General features: G+C 33.0%; 1 protein-coding gene across 3 annotated transcripts in view; it reads right to left on the minus strand.

Moving 5' to 3' along the window:
- Nucleotides 1-18,735, minus strand: part of BRWD3 (bromodomain and WD repeat domain containing 3) — a 193,504-nt gene that overhangs the window by 25,838 nt on the left and 148,931 nt on the right. For all 3 annotated transcript variants that reach the window (XM_025988640.2, XM_072744418.1, XM_072744419.1), the window contains 9 exons: nucleotides 13,844-13,951; nucleotides 11,807-11,931; nucleotides 10,786-10,868; nucleotides 9,402-9,513; nucleotides 8,341-8,402; nucleotides 8,083-8,238; nucleotides 7,301-7,421; nucleotides 5,993-6,118; nucleotides 5,827-5,905 (listed from right to left, as the gene is read on the minus strand). In XM_025988640.2, coding sequence (XP_025844425.1) covers nucleotides 5,827-5,905; nucleotides 5,993-6,118; nucleotides 7,301-7,421; nucleotides 8,083-8,238; nucleotides 8,341-8,402; nucleotides 9,402-9,513; nucleotides 10,786-10,868; nucleotides 11,807-11,931; nucleotides 13,844-13,951 — 972 coding nt within the window. The remainder of the gene's footprint in view (nucleotides 1-5,826; nucleotides 5,906-5,992; nucleotides 6,119-7,300; nucleotides 7,422-8,082; nucleotides 8,239-8,340; nucleotides 8,403-9,401; nucleotides 9,514-10,785; nucleotides 10,869-11,806; nucleotides 11,932-13,843; nucleotides 13,952-18,735) is intronic.

The raw sequence follows: 18,735 nt of genomic DNA on the forward strand, positions 1-18,735 counted from the left end.
TACAAAGAAATGGCAAATACAATCACAAATAACACCCTCATTGGAGCAGGCAGCAGGCAGAACAAAGTTTGAAGGAACAATTACTCCAAACTTTGCCTATATGCTAGATACAAACTGAAAAATATATTGGGAGAGGAAGAGTAAACAAAGTTTCTCTTTAAATAAGAATCAAATATTAAGAAAAAATTATAGGACTGGTATCTAAAATTTTACCTAATGTTAATATTTTTTTAAAAACTTATTCTATATGACATGCTACTTCAATATATTATAATCATGAATTACTCATGATTTAATCTTTCACCGTTTTAAGAAATACATCTATTTTCTATAGGGAAAATATGAGTGTGTATTAGAACTTAAGATGCAGTTAAATATCCCTCTGAGGCATAGTTTTTTAATACAAAGAGGCAAGGCCCACATGCCATTTTTCACCCTGGTGGTGGTGAAGCACATAGGTAATGTCTGGAGAAAATAAAACCCGCCCATGAGCTACTGGTATTCCTAATCAAATAAAGTTGAAATACATTTTACTTTAATATTCTATTTTAACCCAAAGAATGCTACTCTGAGGACAGCAACACCAAATTCATCATAAAAATTCTCAATAAACTAGATGTAGAGGGAATATACATCAACATTTTAATAAAGGCCATATATGACAATCCCTTAACTAACATCATGATTAATGGTGAAAAATTAAAAGCTTTTCTCTTCAGATCAGGAACAAGACAAGAATACTCACTCTAGCCACTTCTACTTGATATAGTATTGGAAGCCTTTGCTACAGCACTTAGTCAAGAAAAAAAAATACATCCAAATCATAAAAGAAGCAAAACTACGCCTTTCAGCAGATAACATGATATTATATATATAAAACACTAGAGACTAAACTGAAAAAACTGTTATAACTAATAAGTAAATTCAGTACAGTTGTAGGATACTAAATCAATATACAAAAATAAGTTGCATTTTTATACACTGAGGACTATCAGAAAGCCAAAGTAAGAAAACAATCTCATTTATAATTGCATCAAAAGGGATAAAATACTGAGGTATAATTTTAAACAAGGAGATGAATGATCTGCATACTAAAAACCATAAGACACTGAATAAAGAAATTGAAGACAGAATTAAATGAAGATACCCTGTGGTAATTAATTGGAAGAATTATTATTATTAAAATGCACATATGACTCAAAGCCACCTACAGATTACATAACCCCTATCAAAATTCCAATAGAATTTTTAACAGAAACAGAAAAAACATCTTACAATTTGTATGGAACCACAAAGAAAGTTCCTAAGAGACAACACAGTCTTGAGAAAGAAAGACAAAGCTGGAGGCCTCATACTTCCTGATTTCAAGCTATATTATAAAACTACAGTAACCAGTACAGTATTGGCATAAAAAAAGATATACAGATCAATGGAACAGAATAGAGCTCAGAAAAACACCCACATATATGCTCAATTAAATTACAACAAAGGAGCCAAGAATACAAAATTGGGAAAGGATAGTCTCTTTAATATGTGGTGCTGGGATAATAGGATATTTACATGCAAAAGAATGAAACTTGACCCATATCTTATACCATGCATAAAATTCAACTCAAAGTGGATTAAAGATTTGGATGTAAGACATGAAACCATAAAACCCCTAGGGGAAAATAAAACACAGGGAGTAAATTCATTGACACTGGTCTTGGCAACGGATTTTTTTGGATTTAACAAAATCAAAAGGCAACAAAGGACAACAAAAGCAAAAGTAAACTGGATTATATCAAACTAAAAAGCTTCTGCAAAGCAAAGCATCAACAAAATGAAAAGGCAACTTATAGAATGGGATGAAGTATTTGCAAATCTTGCCTCTAGTAAGGGGTTAATAGTAAAAATATATAAAAATATAGAATTCAATAATAAAAATAAAATCTAATGTAAAAATGGGCATTGGGATTGAATAGACATTTTTGCAAAGAAGACATCTAAAAATGGCCAACAGGTACATGAAAAAGTATTCTATATCACTAGTCATCAAGGAAATGTAAATCAAAACCACAATATCATTTCACATCTATTAGAATGACTATTATCAAGAAGACAAAAGATAATAAATGTTGGTGAAGATATGGAGAAAAAGGAACCTTTGAGGACTGTTGGTGGAAATTTAAACTGGTATAGCTACTATACAAAACAGTATCAAGGTTCTTTTTTTTAAGATTTTATTTATTTATTCATGAGAGACACACAGAGAGAGAGAGAGAGAGAGAGAGAGAGAGAGAGAGAGAGGCTGAGACACAGGGAGAGGGAGAAGCAGGCTCCTCCATGCAGGAAGCCTGATGTGGGACTTGATCCTGGGACACCAGGATCATGCCCTGGGCTGAAGGCAGACGCTAAACCGCTGAGCCACCCAGGCATCCCCGAGGTTCTTCAAAGAGAGTAAAGATAGAACTATCATATGATCCTGCAATCCTAATTCTGAGTATTTATCCAGATAAAAACAGGATATCAAAGAAATAAAGTTGCACTTATATATTCACTAAGGCATTATTCACTGTAGCCGAGATAAGGAAACAGCCAAAGTATCCTCAACAGATGGATGGATAAAGAAGCTGTAATATATACACACAATGGAATATTATTCAGTCTTGATAAACAGGTAAACCTATCATTTGGGACAACATGGGTGGATGCTGAGGACATTATGCTAAGTGAAATAAGCCAGAAAAAAAACAAAACAAAACAAAATACTGCATGGTATTACTTATATATGGAATTTGAAATTTTTTTCATTAGTTTTAAGAGGATGATATCTAATTGGAATATCTGAGTTTTCCTTATTATGTCAATAACATTTAAATCTGATAATACAATGTTTTACAGTCAGATACATTTTCAGTAAAGAATAAAAAACAACATTGGAACAGAGAACAAACTGATGGTTGTCAGAGGGAATGGGATGGAGTTGATGAGCAAAATGGGTGAAGGGAAGTGGGAGGTACAGAATTCCAGGTACGGAATGAATGAGTCACAGGAATAAAAGGCAGCATAGGGAAGAGAGTTAATAATACTGTAATAGCATTATATGGTGACAGATGGTAGCTACATTTGTGGTGTACATTGCATAACATGTAGAGGAGTTGTATGCCTGAAATTAAGGTAACATTGTGTATAAACTATACTCAAATAAAAGACCTAAAAAACAAACAAAATGGGCAGAGAATCTAAATACACATTTTTCCAAAGAAGATATAGATGACTGACCGGTACATGAAAAGGTGCTCAACATCAATAACCATCAGGGAAATGCAAATCAAAACCACAATGAGATATCACCTCACACTTGTTAGAATGGCTGTTATCAAAAAAACAAGAAATAACAAGTGTTGGTTAGGATTTGGAGAAAGGGAACACTTGCACGCTATTAGTGGAAATGTAAACTTGGGCAATCTATGGAAAACAGTAAGGAGGTTCCTCAAAAAATTTAAAAAAAAGAGAATTATCTAGGAATTCCACTCCTGGGATTTTGTGCAAAGAAAATGACAACACTAACTCTAAAAGATATATTACTCCCATATTCATTGCAGGATTATTTACAATAGCCATTACATAGATACAATGTTAAGTGTTCATTAATGGGTAAATGGATAAAGAAAAAATGGTAATATATACCTCATGGAATACTATTCAGCCATAAAAAGGAAACTATTTAGGACAAAAATATATGGACCCTGAGAACAATACGCCTAGTGAAAGAAGTCAGAGAAAAACATCTATAATCTCACTTATATGTGGAATCTAAAAAAAATTATTTATAGATACATAGAACAGATTGGTAGTTGCCAGAGATGGGGATGACTAGAGTGCGGGACCAAAATACACATAATGGGTCAAAAGGTACAAGCTTCAGTTATAAAATAAATGAGTGTTGGGGATAAAATGTACAGCACAGTGGCTACTGTTTAATAATATTATCTTGAATATATGAAAGTGGCTAAGAAAGTAAATTTAAAAAATTATTATCACAGGAGAAAAACTATAACTATGTATGGTGACTAGTCTTATTTTGGTGATTCTTTCCAAATATATATAAATATAGAATAATTTGTTATACCTTTCAAACTAATAAATGTTATGTCAATTAAAAGAAAAAGAAAAAATTGGATATTTACGTTCTAGATATTAACACAGACAATATAAACATGTAAAATATATCTATACAATAGCCATTTCAATAGCATATTTGAGACACTCATCCTTGGGATGAACTGTTTTCCATTAAATATTTTTGAATTATTACATTCCATTATTTCTGCCTCTTGGTTTTTGCTTCCATAATAGCTTTCAATGAAAAATGGTTTTATGTAAATTGGAAGTATAGGGAAATTAGATATGTGTAGGTCTGCTGATGATACTAATTTAATTTCATTAAGAAAAACTGGCTTATGTTTGTAAATTTCAATAAAGGAAATTAAATAGCAATTTCATTAAACTACTAAAAATGTACTTTGAAACCTGAAACTTTAAAATACTTTAATATTTTACACATATTGCATAGAAAATCAATCCCTATTAAAATTTCCAAAAACTAACCATTCTTTTAAAGTATTTAGTGCTTTGTCTTGTTTTTAAAGCTGGAAAATGAAGTGTTGATTTCTCATCACTGAAACTCACTGAGTCAAACAGAATGACTGGCCACCTATTTCTGACTAAAAATTGTAGCACCACTACATTTCTAGTATATGCCATCTAAATACAGGTTAAAGAGTTTAATACAAAAAGATGCAGGTACTCAGGCAACTTTTAGAAATCAGCTTCAATGCTTATCGCCAGTTATAACACACATAATACTTACTGTACTTCAAAAAAAAAGAAACAATCCAATCATGAAATGGGCAAAAGACATGAAGAGAAATCTCACAGAGGAAGACATGGACATGGGCAACATGCACATGAGAAAATGCTCTGCATCACTTGCCATCAGGGAAATACAAATCAAAACCACAATGAGATACCACCTCACACCAGTGAGAATGGGGGAAATTAACAAGGCAGGAAACCACAAATGTTGGAGAGGATGCGGAGAAAAGGGAACCCTCTTACACTGTTGGTGGGAATGTGAACTGGTGCAGCCACTCTGGAAAACTGTGTGGAGGTTCCTCAAAGAGTTAAAAATAGACCTGCCCTACGACCCAGCAATTGCACTGTTGGGGATTTACCCCAAGGATTCAGATGCAATGAAACGTTGGGACACCTGCACCCCGATGTTTCTATCAGCAATGGCCACAATAGCCAAACTATGGAAGGAGCCTCGGTGTCCATCGAAAGATGAATGGATAAAGAAGATGTGGTTTATGTATACAATGGAATATTAGTCAGCAATTAGAAACGACAAATACCCACCATTTGCTTCAACGTGGATGGAACTGGAGGGTATTATGCTGAGTGAAATAAGTCAATTGGAGAAGGACAAACAGTGTATGTTCTCATTCATTTGGGGAATATGAATAATAGTGAAAGGGAATATAAAGGAAGGGAAAAGAAATGTTGGGAAATATCAGGAAGGGAGACAGAACATAAAGACTCCTAACTCGGGGAAACGAACTAGGGGTGGTGGAAGGGGAGGAGGGCGGGTGTTGGAGGGGAATGGGTGACGGGCACTGAGGTGGACACTTGACGGGATGAGCACTGGGTGTTTTTCTGTATGTTGGTAAATTGAACACCAATAAAAATTAATTAAAAAAATAAATAAATAAAAAAAATAAAATTCATCAAAAAAAAAACAGAAAGGGAATTCATGCCTATTAATCATGCTGTGAATCTCACCTCCTCTGCATCAGTACTGTTTAATTCTTCTGCTTTAATTTTATTGTAAGTATCCAGTATATCAGTACAGCTCTGATCCCTAAGAAACAAGAAAGTCAAATATATTTCAATGTAATTTTTAAAAAATCAGAAGTCAGCTCCTATAGAAGATAAAACTGCTTCTTACCCAATAAATCGAAGTAAGACATCAGTTACAATTTTGGCTGCTTTAACTATAGGACTGTCTGGCTCATTGAAAGTCCTGGCATTATGTTCAATGTAGCGCACCTCCCACATTAATGCTGATATTCTCCTATGAAAGAAAAACTTGCCCTATTACTCTTGATTAATACATTTAAAGTTTATTCTAAGAATATACAACATGGAACAACTAAGCACTCAATCATAGTATGTCAAAGGTGTTCTACCACATGTATGTGACTTAATAAATGTGTCTAAATGGATGTGCACTAATAAAGGTATATAGTTACAGTATTTGAAGCCTAGGTAAGAATTAAGGACCACTGGACTTCATATTAAAAAGAATTGACCCAGGACATTATGGGTAAAGAGTGATTTAACCAAGTAAGTGTAAACACAAACAGTGTTTTTATAAGGTCAAAAGAATGTTTAGTTTTCAGGGGAGAAGAAAAAAAAAAGAAACCATGTTTTAGAAAAAGACAGATTTTCATATAGTTATGTTTATGATATATATTATTAAATGAAATTGTAGGTAATATAAAATACACCCACATGATTATATTTATAACCAGTTCATGCTGGAATAACTAGGTTCAGACATAGTAGACTCTGGGGTGAGAGAGGTACTAAAAGGTGTCCTCCACTACTTTCTCACAATCTCCCAATTGAAACCAAGAAAAAATTAACTTGGCTCTTTATCTAAACACATTTGGGGACTGGTAATTAAATCTAAATGTTGCCTAATTCCTCAACAAGGGATTTAATCATGCTCCAAGTTTCTATAGCACCTTAATCACAATGAAACTACAAACCATTTAATCTGCCTTTAATAAGTGAACTGTTGTTTTTGTTTCACATGTGATTTGTGCTACTCAAAATTCCTTCCCTCTTCTTTTTTTTAAATATTTTATTCAATTATTCATGAAAGACACAGAGAAAGAGAGAGAGAGACACAGGCAGACAGAGAAGCAGGATATATGCAGGGAGCCTGATATGGGACTCGATCCCAGGACTCCAGGATCATGCCCTGAGCCGAAGGCAGATGCTCAACTGCTGAGCCACCTGGGCATCCCTCTTCCCTGTCCTTTACTCCACACTCCTTACCCTGAAAGACTGAGAATCTATTGAATAAAGGAAAATAAGAGTTCCAAATTTTTAAAGAAATTTTGCAGTGGGTATACTGAATGATTATTTTACTCTATGACAATTCAGATCTCACTGCATCATTATGCAAAAAGGAAAACAAAAGATACAAAGCTATGAACTTTATAGTAAATAATAAAACTAAACAGACCTGTAAAAGCGATTTTCAAGTCTCCGCCTAATGGTGTTGAGGTCAGTTGGATAAGCAACTACAGTACAATACAAAGGATAGGCACTGAGATCCACTGGAACAGCAAAAGGGCTGGCAAAATCTATAATATTACCAAAATTTAAAAAGGTAGTTATAAAGGACATGAATATTTCATGTTAACAAACAAAAACTCATATATAAATAAGAAGGGAGGGCAATATACTACATTATTAAAATGATGATGATTCAATTATGCTAATATTAGATGAATATTATTAAAATGTCATTTTCTTTATTTGGACATAATATCTATGAATCCTGCATAATACAGTGGTTCAAATCAGGTGAAATGAGACAAATTAAAGGAGATCTGTGTTTAACTTTAAACTGATGTCTTTTCTGGATAAATGCCAAACAGCTTCAGTGATATGTTTTAGATAATACAGTTTAGGCATGTGAGTAAAATATATTACTCATCCACTGTCTACCAAAAACCTCATCCAAAGTTAGGCTCAGGGAACAGCTGGAGCACCAAAGTGACTAAAGAAAGTAAAAGACAACTATATGCTTGCCTTCTCTACTGTAAGCCCCCAGAGAATAGAAAACATTTATCAGTTATTACATTGTTCAAACATATAAAAATATTAATGATAAACTAGTCACTTGATTAAAAGTGCCTCTCAAATTAAAAGTATACAGTGAAAAAAATGTATTTCCTTTTGTAGAACTTAAAATTCTGGTTTTCCTCGTTCTGTCCTAATATTCTTTCACATCCACCATACCCAGGGAAAGAAGGTGGTTGATGCCCTGAATAACTCGTTCACATTCCTCATCTCTGGAGTGAGCTCCCCACTCTCCTTCCTGTGGTTTGTATAGCAAAGCAGTCAGTTCTTCCTGGGACACAGGAACACCAGCACCAACTTCATCTGGAAAGGCAGCTAGGTATAAGATGAAAAAATCAGAAATGATTAGTTTCCAATATTATGCTACTGATATTTTTTTTTAGAATAATTAAAATTCATTTTAAAAAGTTTATCTACTTCCTTCTGGAATTGGCTCCATATCCCAGGGGCTCATCTTTTCTCTTTCATTATTGTCCCAGCTATTAAAAAATAACAAGATACAAATTAAATTTACATGACACTTTTATATACTAGCATAATTTGCATGACTTCTTGTGGTAAAATTTGGGAAAGGGCAATACAGTTATCCTTAAAGTACAATTTCACTTACATAAAGATAATATAATAAATCTTTAACAGAGACAGCAAAAGAAATAGAGGAAATTAGAGAATAGTCCACCAATATGAAATATAGAGAGCAGTAAGTTTACACTTAATTTTACTTGGGTTTTTTTTCATTCTAATCAAGTATGTATTCAATATCAAGTGAGGGTACTGAATGAAAAGATCTCTTTGGAAAATTCCTTTTAGGTTAAACAAGTCAATTTGATAGATCAATTTTTTTTTTCTGTAGGATAACCCACTTTAACCTAACAGTGTTAAGTATCACAGCATCTCCAAAATTTTATTATTCCCTTTTCATCAGCAATATCGAGACTGAAAGTCAATCTTCATAGAATAAACCTTTATCATTCTGTTTTTTAACCTTTATCATTCTTGAAGAAAACTTCATTTATTAGAATTCTTACTATGCTGGTGTTTAAATGAAGAACTAAAGTAAACGTTGTAGACAAATAGTATGTCCAAACATAATACCTCTGCCTAGAATTCATATCATTAAATAAAAGACTGAGTACTAATATTTATTGCTATATTCCAGCTATAACAATTATTTTAAACACTGAATTTCAGTATTCTTCATGAAATAATAGCTGCAATTCTTGTTTAAAACACAAATACTTAAAATATAGGCATAAGGGAGGTAGACATAAGTCTTCAGTTCTTTGTTTTAGTACACATATTGGACCAAGAGGTTTATCATCAAATTCCTTCCTTACAGGTACTATGATTACTTTCTTACAGGTCAGATAAAGATAAGTCAAATTAACAAGGTATTATTCCTAGTAGGGTTTATAGAATGTCCATATAGTACTACAACAGTATTATATCAGGCATTAAAATACCATAAGTGTACTTACTGAACACTGTAACACTGGAAAGAACTATCAGGATACTCTGGTTGAAAAGGCTGCTGACTCTCCACAGTCCCAAACCACCAGGCATCATCTATTATACTGCGGAATCTATCACCTATAATGTTTTAGAAATTCTTAAAAGGATGTTTTTGAGAATAATACTTTGTTCACATTCTAATTTGCTACTTTTTGTTGGACACAGAAGTAGCATTGTATCTAGGATTATCAGAGGTTTCAATCTGAGTTTCCTAGATAAATAAATTTTACATTTTACCCTTATTAAGAAATTTTGGTGTCAAGTACTATAATCTTTCTGAAATAAATCAAATATGTCCATGCCTTCTTAAATAAATGCTATCACATATAATATTTAGCCATTATTTAGGATCATCATTAGGCATACTTTTTCTTGTACTATACATTAGTTACTACAGTTGTTTCTTCTCCTTTTTGCCTTTAAAAAATCTCTTAATACTGATTTTGTGCCTCCAAAGGGCTAAGGATTATAAAACCAAAACACTGTGAACAAAAATTTTCTCCCACAAAAAAAGGAGAATTTAAAAGTACTAGTAGCAAACATTTAACAGTATGAATTTTAAGTACTTAAATACCATTTTAAGTGTTTTCTGTATGTCAATTCATTTATTGTTCACATCAACCTTATAGGTATGTTTTGATGTGATTCCCATTATAAAGATAATAGAGGTAGGACACAAAGAGATTAAAAACTTGCCCAAGATCAAATAGCTAGTGAGGAGGTAAGAAAGGGACAGAGGAAGGTGGGTGGGGGAGAGGAAGAAAAAAGGGGTAGAAAGAGGTAGAGGTACAGAGAGAATCAGAGAGAGGCGGAGAAAGACAAGAATGACGGAAAAAGAGAAGAAATAAAACCACAATCAGTAATGGTCTCCTTAAGAGCCCAAGTGTTAAGTACTCTATCAGGGCAACTGACATTTGATGAGTTTCTTTATAATTCTAACAGATTATATATTTGCAGAAAGTTTAGAAGTTAGATGTCACATACAATGTGCATAAAATCACCTAAACATAACCAAGAAGGAAAATTTAATTTGATTTTTCTAATTTGCCTAACAGCTTTTATCAACTACACGTTAAACTAGTTTATTTCTATTAAATTGGAGTTAAAGTGACACCTGGGTGGCTCAGCAGTTGAGCGTCTGTCTTTGGCTCAGGGTATGATCCTGGGTCTGGGGATGGAGTCCCAAATTGGACTCCCTGTGAGGAGCCTGCTTCTCCCTGATCTGTGTCTCTGCCTCTCTCTCTGTGTCACTCATGTATAAATAAATAAAATCTTAAAAAAATAACTTGGAGTTAAAAAGTTACTAACTCTATTTCACACTTATTAGTTAAGTGAGAATTTTATACTTACCTATCTGCCAGTTCCTTTCTTTGGCTTCATTATAAAACTGATGTAGCACAAGGAAGTCAATGACATCTGGCATGTCATGATACCTATACAAAAAATAAAGCACATATAAATCAATATCCAAAATAACAGCATATGTTACTTACTAAATATCCCAAAATATATTTTTAATGAGGAGCCATTTAAAAACTGTTGTGAAATCCTCAGGGTTCCTGCAAGTGACTTTAACTTAAACTACATCTGCTTTTATTTATTTGGGAGTCCCTGCCTACTACTATGTTGCTTCAATAACATAAAGACACCAATGAAGATCCTTAAAGCTTAGACATTTTTTATTTTATTAACTGATGGTCTTTCAGCTCCTTAGATTTCAAACTTTAAGAAATGACTCCCTGATTAGCTATTCCTATTAGTACTAACAGAAATAAAAGCAACTACTATGTTTTAGCCATGCTGTTAAATAAGCATTTATGAAGGTTTTCCTTTTAATTCATCACAATAATCTTGAGGAAGTTATTAATGTTTACATTTTGCAGATGAAGGCATAAATTCAAAGAGGTTAAGCAAATTGCTCATATATGTGTGTGTGTGTGTGTGTGTATATATATATATATATATATATATAAATACATATATCCAATCGACCTCTGAACAACATGGGTTTAAACTGTGCAGTCCACTTATATGCAGATTTTTTCAATAAATATGATATAGTACTGTAAATATATTTTCTCTCCCTTATGATTTTCCTAACAACACTTTACTTTTTCTAGCTTACCTTACTGTAAGAATACTAAATATAATACATAAAACATACAAAATATATATTAGTCAAAAATTTGTTATTACTAAGGCTTCTGCTCATCAGCAGGCTATTAGTAGTTAAGTTTTTTGGGAGTCAAAAGCTATATGCAGATTTTCAACTGTGTGGGGGTCAGTTCCCATAACCCCCTAGATTGTTTAAGGGTCAAGTGTATACACACAGACAAACACACACACACAACAACCAGAGATAGCTACTCACTTAATGGAAAAAGATTCTCCAGTCATTTTGCCTGAAATAGGGTCCAGAAATGCAAGCTTCAAACAACATAGTGTAGGTGGTCCAACCTCATATTTGATTCCAACAATCTTAACAAACTCTTGTTCCTATTAATGAAAATACCAACAAATTATTATATTAATATAAATAATTGCCTAACATTTGCATATTATTTCACTATTTATCGAACAGTTAAAAACAATTATCTGAATACTCACCAAGTATTAAGCATTCCACTAAGTGCTAAAGGCAATAAGACATGGTTCTTGACCCTTAATAGCAGGTTGTAGTAATAGCAGGGCTCTAGACCAAACATATGCAACAGAATCCCCTTGAGAACATTTTTAAAATTCATTTTCTTAAACCCTACCCCTATAGAATTAAATTCAGTAGGTCTGGGGTACAAGCTGAGTCCTACATATTTTGAAAGAACTCCCTAGGGGATTATGATGCTCTGTCTAGTTAAGAATCACTCCTCCTGGGTAGCCCGGGTGGCTCAGCAGTTTAGTGCCGCCTTCAGCCCAGGGCGTGATCCTGGAGACCAGGCATTGAGTCCCACGCCGGGCTCCCTGCATGAAGCCTGCTTCTCCCTCTGCCTGTGTCTCTGCCTCTCTCTCTCTGTGTGTCTCTCATGAATAAATAAATAAATAGATCTTAAAAAAAAAGAATCACTCCTCCAGGAGAAATACAGTATGTAAATTTTCAGATAGATAGAAAGATAGATGATAGATAGATAGATAGATAGATAGATGGAGAGATTTGAAGAAAAGACTTACATTTTTAATGCCCACAAAATTATTTTATAAACCACACTTATAACTGATTATTAGCCACACTTAACAGATGACAAAACTGAGCCTCATGGGTATAGTGACTTGCTTAAAATTATACACTTGTATGTGTGTATAAAATCAAATTTGGGATTGAAATAGGTCATATTTCAAAGCCTAGACTCTTGCACCCACACATATGCTACCTCCTACAATTTTCTAGAGCCACAGGGTTAGAATTTAAAATAAAAAAATGATGTTTTATTCATTCTTTGATTCTAAAAAAAAATAAACAAATAAAACCCCCACACCACAATTTTCACATGATTCAGAATAGATGACTATCACTATCTACCAGGAGATGACCGTGTAAAGCTCACTTGATAAGATATTTTGGTAGCTTACAAACTTAATATAATATTTTACAAGTGTCTAAATTTTATTTCAATACATATACATTCTTCCATGTATCCTTCCTGCTAAACATCATTGCATAACCATTCTTCATTTACCTGGAAAACCAATATAAAATTGCTCTTTAGTCTCTTGTTCTCCAACTTTGAAAAACAAAAGAAGAAAACACCCATAATTCTAACTAGAAATGATGGTGTATGTATCCTTATGTCTGTTTGTATGCATATATCTATCTACAAATGAATGAATCAATGGATGAATATGTATGTACAGTCAGAAAAACCTTCTCTAAAAAAATAAATATCTATTTTACTTAATACCATGTAGGTATAGGGTAATATATAAAAATAGATAATTCATAAAGCACCACAAAGTTCTGAGTTCCTTGAGATTTATGATATTTACTATATCTTAAAGCCATTGGAACCACAAGGCTGTCTGTAGTCCACACATGCAGTCAGTTTATAGAGCCTCCAGAATGTAGGCTTTGCAACTTTGTAATTGCTAAGGAAAATATCTATACCAGGGAACTACTGTTTTACACTCCTTTCTCTCTCTTTCTCTCTCTCTCTCTCTAAAGAAAGGTATATACATAGAAGACTTGAAGCTTGAAGGAAATTAAGTCAAATAATCAAGACAACAGGTAGTAGCATACAAGTTACAGAAAACACAAAATATGACCAATAACATTCAACTGTACAAGAGTATGGTACATTACCTTATCTTAGACATACAATCAATAGTGAAATATATATGAAACAGAAGAAAACATGTAAGCAAATAACTTAATTCCTAAGCTATTTCAATTGCACACTTATGAATATGTCAAATTTACCCTGAGATCCATTTTATTCCATGGTTGTTTTTGTAAATTAAGGCTGTATATTTTTGACTTCCTTACAGCCCGTACATAAGCTTCATGTCCTTGCCTGAAATAGATAAGCTAAAACAAAAAACATAAGGTATTAAACAGCTGCATTCTATTTAACAACTCTATATATCCCAATATATATTCTTACAAATGTCTTCTGTTTAAAACAAACATAATTATAGTTTTAAAAATGTATGTCACCATCAAATAATGTTCATTCAGTACTCATACTTGCATTGCCCTGCACTAATTACTGCATAGTATAAATACTGTACACACAATCTTTTTCCCATTAGCTGCTTCACAAATTTCTGAAGAAAGGGACCAATGACAAATGTACACAAAATGGTTCATATTTTAAAGTACTATATTTCAAGCAATAATTAACATTCTAAATATCAATGTTTTATATGTATATATGTCATATATATATGTTATATATATATATATATATATATACACACACACACATACACATATATGCAATTCTAACTACAAGCCACTTAAATAGAGTAATTTCCAATAGATTAGAATTTTTATTTTGCAAAAAATTAACATCAGAGCTGGCATAGTATGGAAAGAAAATGAATTCATGTAGTATTAGTTAATGCCTTTCATCTCCTTAGGAGAACATACAACACTATATTCATATTCTGATTTATAAGAAAAAATTTCTTACTCCCAATAATTTTAAAGTGGTAATAGAGATAATAAAATTTAAAAAAGTAACATTTAAAAAAATACTGATATTTAAAAAATACAGATACACTCTACCAATTAACGGTGTCTAAGAATTTTTCTAAAAATACATTAGAACACTAAAAAGGCTTAAATGCTAATATATAAATTAAAAGGTAAAATATCAAACATAAACATATTATCCAGATATCATTTATTATATATTTATTCCTGTACTCAACAAATAATGATTGGACATGTATATACAAGGCACTAGGTGCCCTGGTTAATGTATCACAATAAAAATCCTTTCACTCAAAGATATGGGCAGACGCGATGCCTGAGTGGCTCAGCGGTTGAGTGTCTGCCTTCGGCTCAGAGTATGATTCTGGGATCTGGGATTGAGTTCTACTAGGGCTCCCTACTTGGAGCCTGCTTCTCCCTCTGCCTATGTCTCTGCCTCTCTCTCTCTCTCTCTCTGTGTGTGTCTCTCATGAATAAATAAATAAATAAAATATTTTTTTTCAAAAAGGATATGGGCAGACATGTAAATATAGGAGTATGATATAAGGCAGAATATACTAAGTATCATACAAGAAAAATAATTTAGGTGTGAAAGCTCTGGAGGAAAGAGTGTCAGGCCAATGGAAAGCAAGGATAATATCCAGGAGAAGTTGGCATTTAAGTTAGAATTTGAATAATGAGCATTTTCAAAGGCAGTGATCTGTGGGTATGGCCATCCAGGCAAAATACTGAGGGCTTAACATTCAAAGTAAAAAGTAATGTTGTCATTAAGAGTTGATTTTACAAAAATCATGTGTTTTATTAATTCTTTAAAAACATTATTTAATTTATGTATTTAATTGTGTGATTCACTTATATAATCCACTCCATTACCTGTACAACTGTCATTACCTAATACACACTAGTCTTGAAGTATATAAGCATATGCTAAGTTTAGCAAAATAGACGTAAAGTGATTCCACCAAGATAAATATGGTCCTATAGAGAGTTGTTTCATCAGATCAAAGAATTTACAGATCCTTGTATTGTTTTGTAAAGTGTTCTTTTTGCAAAGAAGGAAGTATAATTGGCTTTTATAACACAGAGAAGACAGACTTAGATGAAATCACAGATGGAGTAATTCTTCCCAAATTAAAGAAAAAGATCTAAACAAAACAAATATAAGTAACACACCTGATGAAGAATTTAAAGCAACAGTCAAGGATACTCATGGCTTGAGAAAAGAACAGAAAACATCAGGGAGATACTACAGAGACAAAGGAGTTAAAAAACAATCAGATATGAAAAGATCAATAAATAAGAGTAGAAACATACTTGATTCAGTGAACAGCAATTCGGAATAGACAAACGAATGCATTAGTTACCTAGAAGACAAAGTAGTGGTAAGTAATGAACCTGAACAAAAGAAAGAATTATGTAACATGAGAATAGATTTAAGGAATTTAGTGACTTCATCAAAAATAACATGTGTATTATAAGAGTCAAAGAAGAAGAGAGAGAAGAGGGTGCAGAAAATTTATTTGAAGGAACAAAAGCTGAAACCTTCCCTTATCTGGGGAAGGAAACAGACATCCAGATCCAGGAGGCAAAGAGACTCCATTCAAATTAAACAAAAGCAGACCAACACCAAGACGTATTGTAATTTAGTCAAATAATCTTTGACAAAGCAGGAAAGAATATCCAATGGAGAAAAGAGACTCTTTAACAAATAGTGTTGGGAAAATTGGACAGCCACATGCAGAAGAATGAAACTGGACCACTTTCTTACACCATACACAAAAAACAAATTTGAAATGGATGAAAAACTTAAATGTGAAACAGGAATCCATCAAAAACCCTAGAGAAGAATATAAGTAGCAACCTCTTTGACCTTGGCCACAGCAACTTCTTGCTAGACATGTCTGCAAAGGCAATGGAAACAAAACCAAAAATGAACTATTGGGACATAATAAAGGTAAAAAGCTTCTGCACAGAAAAGAAAACAGTCAACAAAACCAAAAGAAACCTACAGAATGGGAGAAGATATTTGCAAATGTCTTATCAGATAAAGGGCTATGATCCAAAATCTATAAAGAACATATCAAAATAAACACCCAAAGAACAAATAATACAGTCAAGAAACGGGCAGAAGACATGAACAGATATTTCACCAAAGAAGACTTACAAAAATAAACAAGAGACACATGAAAAAATGCTCAACATTACTCAGGATCAGGGAAATACAAATCAATACCACAATGAGATACACCTCACAACAGTCAGAATGGCTAAAATTAGGAAGTCAGGAAACAACAGATGTTGGGAAGAAAGGGGAATAAGGGAATCCCTTTTATGCTGCTTGTGGGAATGCAAGCTGGTACAATCACTCTGGAAAACAGTATGGAAGTTCATCAAAACATTAAAAATAGAGCTATCCTAGGACCCAGAAACTGCATTACTATGAATTTACCCAAAGGATACAAACATAGTGATCAAGGGGATACCTATGCCCCAATGTTTATAGCAGCAATGTACACAATAGCCAAACTATGGAAAAAGCCCAGATTTCCATAGACAGAGAAAGTGAAATATTACCATTTGCAATGATATGGATAGAACTAGAAGGTATGCTAAGCGAAATAAGTCAATCGCAGACAATTATCGTATGATTTCACTCATATGTGGAATTCAAGAAACAAAACAGATGAACGTAGGGGAAACGAAGGAAAAATAAAACAAATCCAGAGAGTATAAGAAACTGCTAACTAGAGGAAACAAACTGAGGGTTTCTGGAGATGAGGCGAGTCAGGGAATGAGGTAACTGGGTGATGTGTACCAAGAAGGGCACTTGAAGTAATGATCACTGGGTGTTTTATGCAACTGATGAATCACTAAACTTTACCTCTGAAACTGATAATACACTATATGTTAATTAATTGAATTTAAATAAAAAAGACATATTATAATTAAATGTCCAAAATTTGGTGATAAAAGAAAGTCTGAATAGTAGAAAGAGAAAATAAGTCCTTAAAGCACAAGAGAAAACACATAAGGCAGCTGCAGATTTCTCAACAGAAACTTGGCCAGCAGGAAAGGAGCAGCATGATATATTCAAAGTGCTAAGTGGGGAAAATCAGCAGTCAAGAATACCCTATTGAGCAAGGATATCATTCAGAATAGAAGGAAAGATGAAGAGTTTCCTAGAAAAACAAAAACTGAAGATCATGACCACAAAATCAGACCTGCCATGAAATATTAAAGGGGACCCTTTGAGGGGAAAGGAGTGACCAAAAGTGACAAAGATCAGAAAGGATCAGAGGAAATCTCCAGAAACAAGGACAAAACAAGTAATAAAATGGCAATAAGTACATATCTATCTATAATTACTCTGAATGTAAATACTCCAATGAAAAGACATAGAGTGTCAGAATGGATAAAAACACAAGTCTTTTCTATGTGCTGCCTATGTAATATTCATTTTAGAGTCAAAGATACCTGAAGATCGAAAACAAGCAGATGAGGAAACATTTATCATTCAAATACAGGTCAAGAGAAAGCAGCAGTAGCTATATCAGAAAAAGTAGACATTATAAAGAAAGAATGTAACAAGAAATGAAAAGGGCACTATAGCATAATAAAGGGGGCAATCAAGCAGGAAGATTTAAAAATTGTAAATAACTACATACCCAAAATGCAAACACTCAAATATATAAAGCAGTTACTAACAAACATAAAGGCTACTTGGTAATAATATAATATTAGTAGGGAATTTTATCACCCCATTTATATGAACAGGTAGATCAAATAAACAGAAAATTAACAAGGAAACAATGGCTTTGAATGACACTTATCCAGATGGACTTTACAGAAATATTCAGAACATTCTATGCTACAACAGTAGAATACACATTGTTTTCAAGTGTACATGGAACATTCTCCAGAATAGATCATATATTAGGTCAGAAAACAAGCCTCAAAAATACAAAAAAATTGAAGTCATACCATGTACCTTTTTTGACTATAAAACTATGAAATTAGAAGTCAACCACAAGAAAAATGACCTAGAATAACAACAAATGCATGGAGGTTAAACAAAATGCTACTAAACAATGAATGGGACAACCAGGAAATGAAAGAAAAAATTAAAAAAAAAATACATGGGAACAAATGAAAAT

This window comes from Vulpes vulpes, chromosome X, assembly GCF_048418805.1.
Source record: "Vulpes vulpes isolate BD-2025 chromosome X, VulVul3, whole genome shotgun sequence".
Taxonomy (NCBI): Eukaryota; Metazoa; Chordata; class Mammalia; order Carnivora; family Canidae; genus Vulpes; species Vulpes vulpes.